The sequence below is a fragment of the Chaetura pelagica genome, unplaced genomic scaffold (assembly GCF_000747805.2).
Source record: "Chaetura pelagica isolate M959 unplaced genomic scaffold, ChaPel_1.0 scaffold347, whole genome shotgun sequence".
NCBI lineage: Eukaryota > Metazoa > Chordata > Aves > Apodiformes > Apodidae > Chaetura > Chaetura pelagica.
The window spans coordinates 580829-599989 of record NW_009954096.1 but is presented as its reverse complement, the minus strand read 5'-3'; the positions used below and the strand labels follow the sequence as shown (position 1 = coordinate 599989).

The window sequence follows — 19161 nt, the reverse complement described above, 5'->3', positions numbered from 1 at the left end:
AGTTTTTTAAGTTGTTCCCCCATTTCTCGCTTTGGGAACATTTAACAGCCGTAGGATTAGGGACCCTTTGGAGCTTTCTGAGTGTTCCCCCATTTCTCGCTTTGGGAACACCCCCCAGTCCCACACGCTGAAGTTCACCACTGCTCATCAATGCTCCTGTGAGACAAGTTTCAAGGGACATCCAGAGATCAAAGTGGTTTGATTATCTGCACGACAGACCAACCCCATTATTACATTTGGACCAACTAGGAAATCTAGTTTTGTTTCTTCTTTTAAATAAGTTTCCACTACTAGCCAGAGATTCCAGGTGATGCTTTTTACAGTCTGGAATTAAGGTGAAGTGGAAGCAAACCTGACAGTACAAACAGCTAAGCAGTTACCACAGTAAAATGCCAACCTTACAGGAATGATCTTTAGTTTTAAAAGGAGTGCTGAAAACTGACATTTCACTTAATTTTCTAGTTAACCAGCAAGGACAACAGCATTTTTGGTTACTGACAGTAGGTGGTTCAGAAATACACAGGACACACGTGCTTATGTCTTCTGCTCAAAGAGATCATGATACTCTTGTTCTTCTAGCTCTCTGTTGTACTTCTCTATTTCCCTGTTGGCTTCTTCCAAGTAATCGTTCATGAATTGGTCCATTACTGATTTTGAAAAACTAAGGAAAAGCATTTGTGCAAAACCCATTCATTAGAAAAGGATATGCAGGTTTGAAAGATGTGCCAGTTGAGGGACATTTAGTGAAAGCAGAAATTCAATATATTTACTTCTGGGAGTCCCACAGTCAGACCTCACCACAACTACCCTGTTTTACCGGGGAATCTAGGGGTTGCACAGGCAACATTTCTTGATTGAGGCTGGACCAGATGATCCTTAAGAGGTCCCTTCCAACCTGGCATTCTGTGATTTTATGAGGAAGAATGTCAGAATATCAAAACTCCAGCAGGTTTGCAGATGTTTACAGCTGTTTTGGTCAAGTGGTAGTCTAAAAAGCCCTGTCCAAATTTCAAATCATCCAGAAGTGGTTAAACTGCACCTTTTACTGCCAAACACCAGGATGGTGCTGGAGTCAAGGTCCAGAAAATACTGAAGTCCAAGTTTGCTGTTAGGCTCTTTTCTGCCCATGTACCATACCTAGGAGCTTATCCTGTGGACAGATGTCTCCTGGTTTATCTTTTAAAGTTGTCCTATAGAGCAGAAAAAATAACTGTCTTATTCCCAAACAGAATGACAGAACCCACTTGGATTTTTGCAAAGTTTGCTGAAGTGAAAGTGGAAAGTAAACTGGGAATATAAAACCAGTTAGAAATTTCCATAATAAAACAAAGTGAAAAAGCAACAGAAAGTTATGAAAACAAGAAAGAGGAACAGGAATACACTGGGACATGAGCATTACTCTGGTATTTCTCACTGAAGGCAAAAATATGATCAGAACTAAATTTAAAAATTAAAATTATTTCTGGAAAGAAGTGCAAAGGAGCCTATTCCTGCCCCTCTACTGGGCCTTGGTGAGGCTGCATCTCAAGCACTGGGTGCAGTTCTGGGCACCAGAGGAAGGACATGGAGGTGCTGGAGAGGGTGCAGAGAAGGGCAATGAGGCTCATGAGGAATCTGGAGAACAGGTTTGATGAGGAAAGGCTGAGGGAGCTGGGGCTGTTCAGCCTGGAGGAGGCTGAGGGGAGACCTCACTGCTCTCTACAACTGCCTGAAAGGAGGTTGTAATGAGGTAGGTGTTGGCCTCTTCTCCCTGGTGACTAGTGATAGGACAAAAGGAGACGGGGTTAAGTTGTGCCAGGGAGGTTCAGATTGGATATTAGGAACAATTTCTTCTCAGAAAGGGTGAGGTCTTGGAATGTGCTGCCCAGGGAGGTGGTGGAGGCATCATCCCTGAAGGTGTTAAAAATACAGGTGGATGTGGAGCTGAGAGATAGTTCAGTGGTTGGGGGTTGTATGGAAGACAGTTGGACTTGATTTTGAAGGTCTCTTCCAACCTTGATAATTGTATGATTCTACTTCAGCTGTAGTTCCTGTTCTGTAAACTGGCACCAAACAGGACCAGCAGGAGCAGGGCACCCACAAACATGCATGTCCCACATGTTGATAAGTCAATCTTACTGCTTGAAGCTGAAGTAGCTCTAAAATAAGGTTTCAGTTGTTTAAGTGAATTAAGGAGTGCTTACAAAAATGCCCCTCCACACCTGACTCTGCACAGCCCGTTCGTGTCACTGCATTGCATCCAAAAAGGCTTTGCTCACACTGAGCCACAGAATGAGAGCAATCATTTCACATCAGCTTCACCACAAAATATGTGCCAGGAAAAAAAACACCTCAGTAAAACCTAAAGCAACCCTGGCTGCTTTCACTTGAGTGCATGTGGGCACATGCACGCACCCCAAATTGTATTCATTTGGAAGCTTTATCAGTCATGACCAGGCATTAAGCAGCATTACAGCACTATTTGGTTTGAAAACTATTCCTTTGACAAACTGTGGTCCATAAATCATTCTCTGCATGAGCTCATGTACAGTTTTGGGATTGTTTTGTTGGTTTTATTCTGCTTCTTAGATCATATCTCTGGGTTTAACAGTGAGCTTTATATGGCAAGTAGCCATGTATAGATTTCAGGAACAAACCTTATAGTGTTACCACCTGCAAATCAAACTGGCTCTTCCCCATCTCATCTGTTTTGACAGTCTACATTTCAGACTGGCATAGCCTGCTGCCTACCTAAAGCCTTCACCAAAAAACCCCACATTTTCAAGGATACATGGATGGTAATCCATCTTGTCACCAAAAAAATTCACAAATTGAGTCCCGTTGTAAAAATAACCAGCTGGAAGTGGATCCAAGTGGCGTTTCACCTACATTAAGAAAGAACACATGGGAAGTTAGACAAAACTGCACAGACACAGTTCTAAAAACATTTAATCACAGAATGGGCAGAGTTGGAAGGGACCTCTGGAGATCATGTAGTCCAACCCCCCTGCTAGAGCAGGATCCCCTAGAGCAGATCCCACAGGAACACATCCAGGCAGGTTTGGAATGTCTCCAGGGATGGAGACTCCACAACCTCCCTGGGCAGCCTGTTCCAGGGCTCTGTGACCCTCAGAGTAAAGAAGGAGTTTCTCATACTCAGGTTAAACCTCCTGTGCTCCAGTTTGTGCCCATTGCCCCTTGTCCTGTCCCAGGACAGCACTGGGAAGAGTCTGGCCCCATCCTCCTGACACCCCTGGAGATATTGATCAGCACTGATGAGATCCCCCTCAGTTGCATTAGCCCCCAGGGAGGAAGGTGCAGCTCCTGGCCTGCTCTGAAAAGGCAGTTTGACAAATGCCATCCATGTGACCCAGTGGCATTAGGTGCAGTGACAGCAGTCAGGGCCAGGCCAAACTCTTAGGAACCCAACTCCAGGATAGCACTTAACAACCCAAAGGTAGTTGATGAAGGAAGGATTAGGCCATGACAAAAAGCTGTGGAGGGACTTTTTATAAGGGCTTGTAGCGAGAGGACAAGGGGTAATGGATTAAAACTGGAAGAGGGGAGATTTAGGTGAGACACGAGGAGGAAATTCTTTGCTGTGAGGGTGGTGAGAGCCTGGCCCAGGTTGCCCAGAGAAGCTGTGGCTGCCCCATCCCTGGCAGTGTTGAAGGGCAGGTTGGATGGGGCTTGGAGCAACCTGGGCTGGTGGGAGGTGTCCCTGCCCATGCAGGGGGGTTGGAACTAGAAGATCTTAAAGGACCCTTTCAACCCAAACCACTTTGTGATTTGGGATCTAATTTGCATATGACAAGCTGCACAGGACAGAACAAGGGAAAAAAAACAGGGAAAGACCATTAGAGTAACCAAAAGTGTCTCCTTCTCCAACACCCTAACACCTCCCCCTGCTTATCAGAACTAACTTGAAGCCCTGAGGTAACACCAAGATGTATATGTCAAATCCCTCCTGGGCTGTCTCAATTATGTTTGGAGCATTTAAAAAGGCAGTAAGTGCCACAATAATTCAGTGCTCAGCACACTTGCTACATCAAGTATGGGGGGTGCTCTCTCAGAAATGGATATTTAAGAAAAATCAGCCCAAAGTAGGATTTGTTACTAATTGCTTCTACTTACATGAATGTTCTTTATTTCCTGAAGGGTTAGCATTCCTCTGGTTTTCAGGGCTTTCCTCTGAGGTTTCTGTATGAAGAATTAGACCCAAGTTATGTATCTACTGAGTGACAATGTGATGCTACAGTTTAGCTACATTAAAAAAATAAGTAAATAAACCCCCAAAAAACATACAGAAAAGTTGTTTCTTGACACCAGGGATAAAGGCAGTGAAATCTAGGATCACAAACTATCATGTTCAAACCCAGCAGGATACTCCTTTTAGAAGGAGTTTTACAATTGGACTTAGATTAGATTTACAATCAGAATTTTAGGAGTGTTTTACAATTAATTTCTAGACAATTATTCAATTATATTAAGGCACTCACTAATACCCTCTGTAAAAATCAAGTGGTCCTACATAAGGCACCATCAGAGATGACAAATTTTTTAAGTATTTTAAAACCAGATTTTAAATACAGCTCTGCTGTAAAAAACAACAAACCACCTGTCCCATGAACAAAAAAACAATCCAGTTTTCAGACTGAAGATGTTTATAATTTATTTCTTTCATTCAGTAACTCTCAGAACTATCTGAAACCCTAAATAAGCCACTAGTGAGACTGTACAAAGACTATTTGTGGTTTTGAACTGCTCAGAGGAAGCTCTTCACACTTGAGGGATGCATTTCATTTTAAGCTCCAGGTTTTTATCTAATTAAAACAGTATTCCACAGAGTGCTTTCTAACACAGCAACAGCATTTGTCTCCATGTATTACCTGCAGAGTAAGAAATAATCATCACAGAAAATGTGTATTTCCCTGAAATAACCTGCTAGGAGAAGAGAGGTGAGAACCTGAAAGTCCCTCAGAAACAGCTCCAACAATGCACTGCAGGAAACTTTTATTGCTTCCTACACAAGGTTTTAGGGATACTGTGCAAATTCCTCAGCCATAAAGAAGTAACTATGAGTATTTTTAACTAACACATGTTCCAAAATGGGCATCACGAAAGGGCACAGTTGGACCAATAGGCTCAGGTTCCAACTAGAGTGCTAAAATATGCAGTTTGTGTGGTTGAACAGTTTCTGTCCAAGTGTAGCTCTGAATCAGGCCTCACTTCTTATGACCTTGATGTGCAGCCTGGCTAAAGTCATACCAGCTGGTTACGTAGCAGTGAACTATCTATCTTGTCCTGCACTCATGGTCAGGTCGTGCCAGTCACTATGTGTAGTTAACAGGACACCACAACTGCAAAATGAGCTTTCCAGGCTTCTTGTGGTGTGCATCTCCCCTGTTCCCTGCTCCAACTTCTACTGCATAGGTATGTCAGCCATGCAGAAGTATGTTCAGGCTTACATAGCTGCACACTTGACAAATTAAGCAAGGCAGAACAAAAAGCCCTATACCCTCCATTTCAGTGGATAACTTCCAAGGAGGTTTAATTTAGTGAATCAAAACAAATTTTCAGCTTTGCGGCGTTCAGGTACTTCAAGAAGATTTATTTCACATCACACTTGAGCTTTTGGCAATCATGTCTCAGCTAAATCATCTTGTGTTTATTCTGGACATAATCCATCTGCTCAAGCGTTCAAGAGCAGATCAATCCCTGTATACACTGTACCAGCTATTAAAACAACACACAAATTACAATATTTGCTAACTCCTAGTCCTGTGTCTGAAATACATTTACACCCTGGAATGCTAATACCTTGGTAGAGGAGAAAGGAGATTAAAATAATAAAAATGTTTCATTGAGACAGCCTTGATTCTTCTTTTGTTGTTAAGAAATGCCAAGCAGCTCATGCTGAACAAAAGCCAACGTGCCCACGAACCTGTTTTGCAGTCTCTCTGAGCCAGTCTTTTATATCCTCTTCCTTCAAAGAGCAGCCAATGAACACAAGGAAGCACTCCTGTTGACTGCCACAATCTCTCAAATCACTTCTGGAATCAGGAGGAGTTGGCCCCTCCTGAACAGGCACAAGGCTGAGGGAATTAGATGATGTGTTGTGACAGACTTCAATCACTTTATCCGAATCTAACAAGGAGAAGATGGAAGAAAGAGAGTCCTGCTAATTGCTAATCTAATTTAATATCCACACTTTGGTGTAGACAGAATATAGTACATAAAAAAGTTTTCAAATAGATGCACAAGACCATACTAAGTAGCAATTTGTACTTACCTGAAAACTTAACTTTGCCCATGATGTGATAAATGTTTCCAGAGAAAGGACTTGGCTTGAGCAATGACTTTATGGCTGTTGGAAATAGAAGACAAACAGATGATCTCACTTATTGTTCCTACCCTGGGGATGGCTTCTGGTCAGACTACAGGTCTCTAATCCACATCCTAGTGCTGCAGTGATCCCCAGAGTTCCACACTACATAATACTTCTACATATGCTTGTTTCTTTGCTAGGGGGTAGGTGGGAAATACCATGTGTTTGGCATAATGAAAGCTTACAGTGGAAAGCAAAATGTTGCTCCTTAAAAGTTTTGCTAAGAAAAGAAGGAAAGGCATGATTATATATCTACTCTAGTACCCTAACACAGTGTTGAGCCTATTTTTCAGTAACTACAAAGAATTACTCAGCATAGAAGCTGATGGTCACTTATAAACTGTATGTTGATGCTACTAAATAAAATTAAACATAAAATAAAAATATATTTTAAAATAGATGAAATATATAGGAAATTGCAAATATATGAATAAAGTCTCAGTATCTAGAAACCAAAAATAAAATTAGATTTTCATCTGACCAAGATCATGTATCAGTTTTCCAGAGCAGACACTAAAGAAGGTAATTTACTGTACTTGAAGGAAAGAAAGCTGAATTTTCAATTAAAAGTTTGCTTCAGCAGCAATTCAATGACTGTGCTACGTCAGTGTCTTCCCTTCTCCTCTGTTCCTCAGAATTCCAAACTTGGATTTAAATCAAGTCAAAGTTCATTTGTACCTTTACATTTGGTGACAAATCGTGTCTTTTCCAGAGGGCGACTGAACCACACACAGATCTGAACCATTGGAGGGAAGACTGACCCAGCTCCATATTTGCCTTCATACCTGAAGAGAAGAAGAAACACACACCTTCAACACACAAAGCAGACACACACTTTGCTTTTCACCCAACCAGCTTCTTCAAAGGAACATCTATTCATTCACCACAGGTAAGCCTTGCTTAGAGGATGAAAATATTCTCCTGTAAGACACCCATGAACATTGGATATTAAAAGTATTAAGTTGTTCAAAGTGCTCAGGACTCCTTTTGATGCTTTTCCTGCTGCCTTTTTTTTTTTTTTCTTACATGCTATCTACAGGCCACTCTTCTATATGATCATAAAATAGATTAACAGTTCTCCACAAGTTTGAAATACTTTCTTTTCCTCTTTCTCTCTCTACTTCTGGCTTCATGGAATCCACAAGCAGCTCCAATATCTGGGCCACTTTACTGCAGAAGCCTTAACTTATGTCCAATTTGGTGTAAGAATTATGAATAAAGAGATATCCATCCATACAGGACTGGCAAAGTATGGTAAATAAATCATGTTTCCAGCACTGTAAACCTAGGCAGAAAACAGTCAGCCAGGGGTTATAATGGTTGACAGGTTTATGTTTTCTGCCAAATAGGGGCAGAGCAGATAACTGCAACAAGATGTGTAAAGAACCCTGAAAAAAACCCCTCAGTGTTAAATGGAAAGCTTGGTATCATGGATTATTGTGCCCTTAGTCCCTGCCAAGACTGTCAATAAAGTTCCTGGTTTTTATAAATAATTGTTCTGCTAACAGTGAGACTGACATAGCAAGTTCATTCCAGTAAAACTGAATAGCTGTCAGAATGAAATTACTCCAGTCATTATTGACCTCACCCATCCCAATCCTTCCCAGTTTATTCCCAAAGGGTTCTTTCCTATTCTTCTGAAAAGCAACAATAATCTTGCCATTGATTTAAATGGTGTCCAGAAATGATACTTTTCCCCATAAAAGGACAGCAACTATCTGCTAAGAATACTCAGCAACTCTCTTTCAAAAATTATTTACAAATCTATTGCCTGTTCCAAATGAGTAGCCTTGAAAAAAAAATAAATTAAGTTAGTGAGACTTTTTAATCTGCAAGTTAATTAGAAAAACAGTTTTAATATTTCTCAGTCTAGATACTTGCCAGCCAGGATACATTAAATATCGAGCTCTCATCATCTGAGGATTTGAAAAACTGCTTTCTGAGAGAATTAATTCAATATCCTCATTCCTGTAAAGAGATAAAGATGAAGATTTTTAATTTATAAGTTCAATAAAATGGCCACTATCTGTATGTTACTTACACAAAGCAAAATGCCTTAGTCACAGTAAAATTAAGAGTATTTTTCCCTTGGTATGACAGAAGCATAAGTTATACTCTGCAAACAAACCCATCCATTTCCTAATGCCACAAACATAAAGGGAAGATGCCTTTTGCAAGAGAAACAGTTAAGGAAAAATCTTCATCTCCTTTGTGTAAGTTACCAGAGTAAGAGATGAGAATACAAGTTTCAAAGTGCCTGTGTCCTATCTGTCCAAAGTGACAAATTCCAGGCAGGGATGAACATTACCTCGTTACCACTCCATTTTCTGCCAAGATGAAGGCAACAGCAGGATTTGCTGCTCGGATGAGGCTCTGGAGTTGCATAAGGAGTGGATGCTTCTGCTCTGTAGCATGACTTGTGAAAATCACGTTACTCACTAGTCCTGTGTAAGGAAATCAGAGGGGGGTTTACAAAAGTCAGGTGTGCAATGGTGAGGAGTAGATGATTCACTTATAGAAGAGCTGTTGCTTTCCTTCCCTGTCACTATACTAACGTTATTAAGGAAAAAAAAAAAAGAAACCCCAAAAAAACCCAAACCCAAATCAAACAGGCAAGGGACCTTTTATCTTTTGCCTGCCCAGCAAAAATCCCTGGAGAAGAGAAGGATCCAAGGAGACCTTATAGCACCTGGCAATACCTGAAGAGGGCTACAGGAAAGCTGGGGAGGGACTTTTTACAGGGTGTGTAGTGATAGGACAAGGACTAATGGATTAAAACTGGAAGAGGGGAGATTTAGGTGAGACATTAGGAAGAAATTCTTGAGTGTGAAGGTGGTGAGACCCTGGCCCAGGTTGCCCAGAGAAGCTGTGGCTGCCCCATCCCTGGCAGTGTTGAAGGGCAGGTTGGATGGGGCTTGGAGCAACCTGGGCTGGTGGGAGGTGTCCCTGCCCATGCAACAGGGTTGGACCTAGATGATCTTGAAGGTCCCTTTCAACCCAAACCAGTCTGTGATTCTACAAAGCCCATCTAACTTCAGACATGAACACTGTGGAATAGCCAAACACAGAATTATTATTAACACTATTTTGCAGCTGCATCTAGAGAGCAGCCAGCTCAGAAACCCGTTCTGTCACAATGCAGAGAGGAGCAGGAATGACACCTCCTGAAGGAGACAACACTCCTCAGTCACTGGAATGACTCAAGGGGAAAGAGGCAGGATGTTGCAATCTGTGGGTTCTTACGATTCAGTGAAAACAATCTCAGAAAAAAAGAATTAAAAACATGAGCCAACCAGTACAGCACCAGCCACTGAAGATGACTCAACTAATGAGGAAGGCCTGTTTTGCCAAAAAAACAGCTAGACCAGGTCAAGGCATTTTTCTTTCAATTAGGCCAAGTAACAGAAGCCATTTAGACTCAATTAATCAAAAGCATCAATTAATTAAATGAATAAGTTCATATGAGAATGAATTTAAGAAGGGCTAGTTCAAATAAAAAACACTAAAGTTTAAAGCATCTTGGTAAATTTAATGTGTAGCAAGATAGGTGAAATGGCTAAGAATTAGTATTTTGGACTCAGATAGTTGCCACTTCCAAAAACAAAAGAAAGGTTTGGGGTTTGGGTTGGGGTTTTTTGCCTTTGTTTTAAGGAAAGACTCTGAAATGGGATTCAGACAACAAATGTGCACCTACAAGACATCAAAAGAGATAACAGAGAAAAAACATAGGATAACTATTCATCCAGGGCCCTAATTCCCAGAAAGACTCAGCTGTATCACAAGAAAATCAACTCCTTTTTCAAACTTAACACTACCCCTTCACCCTGCCACCAATTGCACTGAAGAAATGGTTACTCTTAAGGAAAGACTTCCCAAGATTTGAAGGTGACAACACAGCCCTCACGTTGATCCTGCTGCCTTGCCAGGAATAAGACAAGTTTCACATTAAATGATCACCAACTGCTGGTACTGCAAGTGCCTCTGAAGGCAACCAGAAATAACACATCCACCATCACAGCCGTCAAGCCATGGGCACTGGAAGGCATCTCATCAAGGAAAAAAAAAAGTGACATGTCACACTTGCTATCCAACTAATTCCACGGTTACAGGGTCTCTGCTTCCCAAATATATTGAGAAGCCATGACATCAGATTGAACTTCAGCCTAGTTCCTCAAGGAGTTGGACTACCTATGATGTTAGTATTTCCCAGGATGTGTAAAGAATGCTGGTACTTTGCTCAAGATGTGCAGCCCATTTCAGACACTTGTCTGTAACTGCAGGTACAGTGTAAGACAGAACCAGGATGCATTTCCCCTTCCTCAAACTCATCACTATTTAAAGCACAACATATAATGAAGCTCACACCATCTACTCTGCTCTGGTGAGACCCACCCCCTACAGGGCTGGGTCCAGCTCTGGGGTCCTTGGCAAAGGAAGGACATGGAGATGCTGGAGCAAGTCCAGAGGAGGCCACAAAAGTCAGAGGAATGGAGTAGCTCTGCTCTGGAGACAGGCTGAGAGAGTTGGGGCTGTTGAGCACGGAGAAGGCTCCAGGGAGACCTTTTTGTGGCTTTGCAGTGCTTCAGGGGGACCTACAAGAAAGGTGGGGACAGACACTGTAGCTGGACCTGTTGCAACACAACAAGGGGTGATGGTTTTAAGATGAAAGAGGGGAAGATTCAGACAAGATATAAGGAAGAAACCACTGAGGGTGGTGAAGCCCTGGCCCAGGTTGCCCAGAGAGATGGGAGATGCCCCATCCCTGGTAACATTTCAGGTCAGGTTGGACAGGGTTCTGAGCAACCTGGTCTAGTTGAAGATGTTCCTGCTCACTGCAGGGGGCTTGGACTGGATGGCCTTTCCAAATCACTCTGTGAATCTATAATCTGCTGCCTACAGTTATTCCTGATCTTTACAGAAGCCTTTCAAGTACACTGGTCCTTGCAGAGGCTGCTCTACACAGACATTTCCATACCCCACGTTCCTGCATACATTATGCCATATTCTCCTGGTCACTGTTACTTGCATCACTGACCCTTTCAAGCTAGAATTTTTATAACAGCCCAAGCAAATTTCCATCATTAGTTTTCTCTTTTCTTAATCCCCCACAGAAATTTCCATTCCAGTTTCAGAAAGATCTGAGTTTTCTCCAAGACATAGAGGCTCTTGAGAGAGATGGGGGGAAGAACCCTTAGAAATTTAAGTCATACTCATGCTTAAAATTATCATGTAGATCATGCAATTATCATGAAAAGAATAAGCTAATCAACAACCACCACACTGTGGGTGTGCTACATGTAGTGGTTTGGGTTTTTTTTTCTTAGTATCCCCAAACTTGGTATTGATTTAAAAGTCAAGTTTAATTAAAAGTGTAGTTATGCTTTGTGAAGTTGGCACAGATTGGCACATATAAATGCTATAAGGCAAAAATTACAGTGAGAAGCATCATGCCTTGGTGAGGAAAGGTAGTTGTTAAGGATTAAGCTGGCAAAGCTTAAAGAGTCAGGGATTCACATCTCTAGCAGATCAGAAGCCTCTGCATCTTGTCTTGTGCTCCTCACCCATACTGTTCTCCATCAACCTCTGCTTCATTTGTGCTTGTCCAAGAGGAGCAGCTTTGGGGCACTGGCTGGCATTCCTGCCTGTACAACTCCCACACAACCTCAGGAGTGACAGGATAGTGCTCAGAGCCTGGGGAGCCTGGCAGCTTTGGCTCTACACACACCCCATGCATAAACCTTGTAGGTGCCAGTATCCCACAGACATTGGCCCTGTGTTAGGAGGGAACAGTCCATAATACTGAACTGACTGACAGGTAATAAAAATCCAGAAGATAAACAACTTCCTGAGAACTGAAAGATGCCTACAGAGCTTTAGGAGCTAATAATTTTTGACGATTCCTATTGGAATTGTCTCTGCCATCTCTGTTTCTATTGCACTTTGAAGACCACCCAGTTTTGTTTAACTCCTTATTAATGCACCCATCCGACAGAAAAACAAAAGCTTTGCAGCCTGGGGAACAGCAAGCTCAGTAGAAGCAGTAGACAAATAGGAGATTAAAAATACATGTGCTTTACAAAAATAATGGAACCTCTTTGCTCCCAAACATACAATGAGCATATTAAACAATAGGGATGGCTTCATCTGTAAAACAACTTCATGCACAACACAAGAGATGTCCCTGTGCCCTTAGAGTAGCAAGATGGCATCTAACAGCCTCTGTGCAAGAAGTAAAAATTGAAAAACAAAACCCAAAGCCCAAAGAGAAAAAGATTTGGAAGGAGACAAAAGGAAATTATAGCACGCAGATAGTAGCAAGATTGTTTTTTTTAAGTTTAAGCAAGTATGCAAAGGGAAGACAAAACAAAACTGCTAACATTGGTCATTCTGCTCAAGGCTTTAGGGGTTCTCTCTGGTCCTCATCCATTTCTCTTGGTCTTGTGGCTTCCTGAGCAGGAAGTGTTACTCATTTAAAATAGTGTCATGCTGCTAATGTGTAGGTACCTGACATTACAGAGAATGCCACACAGTAAGAGAGACCTTAGAATCACATAATGGCTTGGGTTGGAAAGGACCTTCAAGATAACCTAGTTCCAACTCCCTGCATGGGCAGGGACACCTCCCACCAGCCCAGGCTGCTCCAAGCCCCATCCAACCTGCCCTTCAACACTGCCAGGGATGGGGCAGCCACAGCTTCCCTGGGCAACCTTCACTGGAAAGCAGCAGCAAAGGGCTAACCCTACTCACTCCCAACGTTTGCAAGATAATTATGTGGACAAGGTAAGCATCCAAAAGTTTAATTAAACCCTACTTGCCTCTATCCATACTTGACCTTTCTCATACCCAAATTACAAGCTTCTCTTTCCAGATTTGTATCACCCCCAGGTCTTGACCCACAAGCAATAATACTGGTGTGTATGACAAAAATAAAATAAAATTGAGTGAATATCCCTCAGCAAACTGAATGTCTCATTAAATATTGCTATTGTTGAGCCAGAAATGAATCCTCAATTATGCAGAAGTAAATTCTCTACTATGTATGTGATACAATTCTGTATTTGTCTGGGAACTGTAAGGGTGTACCACATCTCAGTTCCAAGCATGGTTTTCCTCTTCAGATTTTGAACACAAAAATTGCCCCTATTCATCTGGAACACTTTGCTTCACACAAACAGACCTCTAGGCCATCTAATGTCACATTTTGTATCTGAGAACTACATGACAAAACCTTGCAACATGCAGAAAAACATCAGCTGCCAGAAGAACATTCTTCTAACCTCTGGCATTTTTCCTTCTTTCAGTATTTGGATCACAGGAAAATCATAGGAGCTATGCTCCTCCTAAGCATTTTTTAGTTCCTCTTTGAACAATGACAAATTCTCACCCAATCAGGTCTGTACAACTGCACTTTTTAAAAGACAGATTTGAGTATATTTTAAATTCTGACACAAAATAAAGAGGCATGCTTGCACTCTCAACTTTTCAGCCCTTATTAATATTTAATTGTATTATTAAATTTGACATTCTCCTGTTCCCTTCAATTTCACCCATGGCTGTAACCATGACAGTTAAGCACTGGGCAGTGCCCCAGTTTGTAGCACCAACATTTTTCTCCAAATAAGAATAAAATACCAATTTATATCATAGCACCTACACACTTTCCAGCTTGTTCACAACTTCATTCTTTAGAGTTCTTTTGGATTTCATTCTTTTGGACTCCCCTCACACATGAATAAGAAAGAGGTGGCAAAATTCTGCATCATCCTACTTTGACAACTGCATTTTAGTAATTAGAGCCAAAAATCAGTCCTGCAGCTCACTTGGGAAGTGTATGGTCAGAAAGTCATGCTGTAGTAACTGCAGTCTGACTGTGACTTAAAATAAAATCTCAGCTGTTATAGGTCTACTCAATTTCAGACTGAGCTTAGAGTCTGACTAAAATACAGATTATCTGAGTGGAAAGATCTGTTCTTATATGTACACACATCACACATACTGGTCTTAATGTCTTAATCAGCAGCACAACTGTTAAAAATAACTGTAGAGGTGCTACTGCTGAATTAGCTTCTGCTCTTGAAACTTAGATAACTTATTTGGTGGTGGGGCAGGAGGGATGATATCCCATTTACACCAAGAGCTGCTCTGAGTTTCAAGCAACAAGGAGGATGATGCATTTCGGAGTCAGGATATAAAACTGAATAGACAGGTAAGAAACAGTTCTTTTCCAAGGGAGTTTTTCTGTTCCAGTGTCAGATGAACCCTGCAAGGATCCTCCACACTGTGTCGAGAGAAGGATATGGGGAACTAAGTAACCAGACCGTTTTTCCCTTCCTAAAACAGCAGAAAGGAGACCTCCATTTCCTCATGCTTCCCCAAAGCAGGATGGAGCTCCAACCCAATCCCTTTTGTTCCTAGATTAACAACACAGCAATTAACACAGTCATAGAATCACAGAATGGTTTGGATTGGAAGGGACCTTCAAGATCATCTTGATCTGAACTCCTGCATGGGCAGGAACACCTCCCACCAGACCAGGTTGCTCCAAGCCCCATCCAACCTGCCCTTCAACACTGCCAGGGATGGGGCAGCCACAGCTTCCCTGGGCAACCTGGGCCAGGGTCTCACCACCCTCACAGCAAAGAATTTCCTCCTGATCTCTAACCTAAATCTCTCTTCTTTCATTTTAAAACCGTTACACCTTGTCAAAGGCAAGCAGTTTAAGTCCTCCTACAGCTGAGGATCACCAGAATGCATCATCTTACAGATTTTTACATCTTCTCTTGGCATCTATGCTGGTTAATAATGTAGGCAGAGAGAGACTGGCTGTTCTACACAGATCCTTCTTGCTGATCCTTCATCCTGATCCTTGACTACATGCATTTGCAGTGTATTTATTCGGCCATATGGCTCAGCTACTCGTTCTGTGCAACTCAAGAGTCAAGGAAAGTGACACATACCTTGTGAACACTGGTCCAGGAACTTGGGAAAAAGAAGCCTAAAAAAATCAGAAGTTTGTCTATCAAGAATGGATATTATTTAAGTAACACATGTACACTAATTTGGACACTGACAGCTCGAGTCTTTCTACTCAAATCATTTCATGCTTCCTTTTCTCAATCTGTGTAACTAGAACATTCCTCTAGGTTACGTCTTTCAGGAGTTCTTCCCCAAAAGTTAGTTTTGTAGATGTCTTTCATCCTTGAATGGATTTAAGAGCTAATTCCCACCACACAATCTCTTAAGTATTGTACAAAATCAAAAAGGCTTCAATATTACTTTAATCCCTATTTAAACAATAGGAATTTTAAGCTCATCCTAAAAAATTGTGCCTTCCGAACATGGTGGGAATGCTTCATGGAAGGACAGTATGTACATAAATGCTTTCTGTACACACTGTACCAACTTCTGGTACTGGGTTGGACAAGAGACAATTATTTTTATGAGCTTTATCATGCACACAAAAGCTCCACAGATAGGACGTTATATCTTTCCCTTCAACTACCACTTCCCTGCCATGGCTTGCTATTTAATCCAGGGAAGAGATTCACCCTAGGCTCTTTCATGAGCTGGTCCTCTACAATAATTAACTTCCTAAGACAAGAAACAGGTTTGATTTTTCTGACTGCAAAAGTTTGAAGTCAGACATGAAAAAAAAAAAATCCCTCTCTGATTCCCACAGTGAAATTGTCAAAGATTCCCAGCTGAAAGCTTTGTCATTGGCAGCACATGGTTACTTGGTAAGTTCTTATCAGAAGAAACTTCAAAGGCAGACAAATAGTCTACAGCACAGGCTAAGCCTCTTCCTTCAATTGCTACTGCACTTCAGGAGACAAACAAAGTTAGTGAAAGGACTGCTGGCTGCAGCTGCTATAAATACTACTCCGTGCCATGACCAGGAACATGTTAATAAGTCAACAAAACCCTAGGAATGGAACTTGTCTTTCCTATAATTATGGAAAGGACAAGTTGAAACAGCACTCCAGCACCAATTCACCAATATTTTATGTAGCCTTTATTATTTATTTGCAATCTTTGTCACTGAGACAAAAAGAAGCAGTAAAAGTAACATCTACTGACTACTGCAAAGCACAAGCAGCGTTTTTGTTACTGTTTTAAAAATAGCTGGGAAGTTTAAGGAAGGCAGAGTTACAGACTGACTGGGCAGTTCACCTCTAAGCTATGATGCACAGTTTTATCACAAACAGCAGTGCTACAAAGTCCTAAAACTGTAGCTGCTTTAACTTACTTTTATCAAATCAGCTGCAAGGCATAATTGCAAAATTTCAGTATCAGAATTTTACAGGTAGGTGTATGAAATGAGTTCCATGTTTGTCAAAGTGTGGAGCACATACACTTACTATGAAACAGCAACCATACCATGCTATTTTAAAATAATGTCAGCAACTTGGCTTTGCTACTGTTTCCTCCCCACCCTGCCTCTGCTGTAACCCAGGATATCAGATTTTAATACTTGCAGTGCTTTTGCTTCCGTGCTTTGTCCTTCTCTTCCACTACATTTGGGATTGCTTCTCATAAGTTCTGTGTTTTAAACCTGTCAAGTCTTCATTTAATACCCAAAAGTAGTGGCACAATCAATAAGCCAAACTGAGATGCATTGGTTATACTTAAAAGAAGATTGTAAGAAAAGGACTTATTTAAAAAGCACACAAGAGGACAGCTGGGGGTCCAGATTTTGCAAGGTCCAGAGCCAGAGTACATGTATTTAAACAGTACATTAATGACAATCTTTGCTCATTCTTCCTCAAGCTAAATGTTCATTGATGTTATATATCATTACATGCCTAGTGGAAACCAAGCATCACAGTTATAAATCTCACAGCACTTCAAAGTTCATCCAAGATGGATCACCTAGTAGCTTGATGATATTTAAGACAGTTCAGTGGCATTTAGCCCTCAAGTATCTCTAATTATGATAAAAGAAACTTACACATCTATTTCCAAACTAGCAAAAATCTTCTCAACTATACCTGTGTTCCATATAGCAACTCAGGGGCTCTACACAAGTATTAACTGCTCCAATGATGAAGGAAGACTTCACATCTGGGTCAGGATGAGTTTGCAGAGCCTGTACAACATCAATAACATCAGTGTATCTGTAAGAAAACAAAATGAAAGATGGTTTCAGGGAAGCAGAATGACACATTTTAACACCTAGGAAATCAATCGCTTGCAAGAAAGTTGGATTTCTAAAAAACCTGACCAAAATAGTTATAAAGCAGTTCAAAACTTGGCAAATCTAGACATTAAGCAGATTGCAAGAAACATTAAAAATAAATTATTAATAACTACAGAGAAAAGCACTATGAACTTGACACTGAACAACTGCATAGTCCAGTCTTCTGGAAGCACAAAAAGCATCATGGAAATACAAGTGTGCTATTCCTACTGCAAAGCATACTGAGCACCAGCTTTAATTCAAGTAAAGAATAAAAGTAACTCCTCTCACTTTTATCAGCATTCCAACTGAAGCATGCTTCTAGAATTAACATGCCCAGTTTTCCTCTGTACTCTACACACTGCTGATCTATACAGCACTACTGTCTGGTACCCTGTCCGCTCAAACTTCACAGGCTGAGAAAGTTGGGGGCGTTCAGCCTGGGGAAGAGAAGGCTCCAGGGAGACCTTAGAGCACCTTCCAGTGCCTGAAGGGGCTCCAGGAAAGCTGGGGAGGGGCCTGGGACAAGGGCAGGGAGGGATGAGATTGAAGAACAAGAGTTTTAAACAAAGAGGGGTGATTTAAATGAGATATTAAGAATAAATTATTTCTTTTAGGGGTGGTGAGACCCTGTCCCAGGTTGCCCAGAGAAGCTGTGGCTGCTCCATCCCTGGCAGTGTTGAAGGGCAGGTTGGATGGGGCTTGGAGCAACCTGGGCTGGTGGGAGGTGTCCCTGCCCATGCAGGGGTTTGGAACTGGATGATCTTTAAGGTCTGTTAAGGTCACTTCCAACCCAAACCATTCTAGGATTCTACACCTCTGTATGACAGCAAAGTCAAAGCGAACCTGAGGTTTTATTCCAGATGTTTATCTCTCAGTCAGTTACAACCTTCTCTCAAACCTGTACTGTCAATGATCCATGGATGATTTAGAGAACTCCAGCTACTTGAAAGCTGTCTATAATAGCACTCAACTACCCAGAAGGAACAGAACATGTATAATTAGCCATTTATGAAGCCAGTGCTGCTAGCAGAACATCAGTTATTTTGCACATCATTGGACTTTACATCCCTTCTACTAACTCTTAGAAAAAAAAAATAATCTGATGTTAACATGGAAAAGATTATGGTTTTTTAGCACCATCATAATGGACCATAATAAAGAAAGTGCTAAGCTCTCTATATATGACCTTAGTAGTCTAGGAACCAAAACCATTCCAGTCAGGTTCCTTCCTTCAGGCTACCTGCTAAGGACACAGACACAGGGTGGGCAAACATGCTGCAGACAGTTCAAGTGCTACACGTGAGATGGAAATGTCAGAGACAGATCAAATTCCACCTTTATACCACAAAACCCCTGGCTTTTATCCAAAAAATGTTCATTAGCCTCACTTCATTATTTCCAGCTGAATGGAGTGAACAGCTTCTTTTCTTCCAGCCTGTTTTCTACCAGCAGTCAAAGAGGTCATAATCTTTACAGAGCTGTTCATTCTGAAGCACAGAGACTCAAAAGGCACCATATCAGGCATGTGGTGCAAAAACTGCACCAATATTTAGCTGGCTAACAGCTCACATGCATGTCATCTTCTCTTTCCTCGTATCTTTTACCAGCTGGAACT

The 19161-nt window shown here is 41.4% G+C and overlaps 1 protein-coding gene across 1 annotated transcript in view; it reads right to left on the bottom strand.

The window, feature by feature from the left end:
• Positions 1 to 281: 281 nt before the first annotated feature.
• The window catches only part of LOC104392891 (chromosome unknown open reading frame, human C20orf194), a 103829-nt gene continuing 84949 nt past the window's right edge, over positions 282 to 19161 (bottom strand). Inside the window, exons 28-37 of the mRNA XM_010002328.1 lie at positions 17356 to 17481; positions 15325 to 15362; positions 8676 to 8811; positions 8249 to 8335; positions 7046 to 7152; positions 6272 to 6346; positions 5924 to 6126; positions 4114 to 4179; positions 2771 to 2864; positions 282 to 647 (exon numbers count right to left, since the gene is read on the bottom strand). Of these exons, the coding sequence (XP_010000630.1) occupies positions 535 to 647; positions 2771 to 2864; positions 4114 to 4179; positions 5924 to 6126; positions 6272 to 6346; positions 7046 to 7152; positions 8249 to 8335; positions 8676 to 8811; positions 15325 to 15362; positions 17356 to 17481 (1045 nt within the window). The 3' untranslated portion in view covers positions 282 to 534. The remainder of the gene's footprint in view (positions 648 to 2770; positions 2865 to 4113; positions 4180 to 5923; positions 6127 to 6271; positions 6347 to 7045; positions 7153 to 8248; positions 8336 to 8675; positions 8812 to 15324; positions 15363 to 17355; positions 17482 to 19161) is intronic.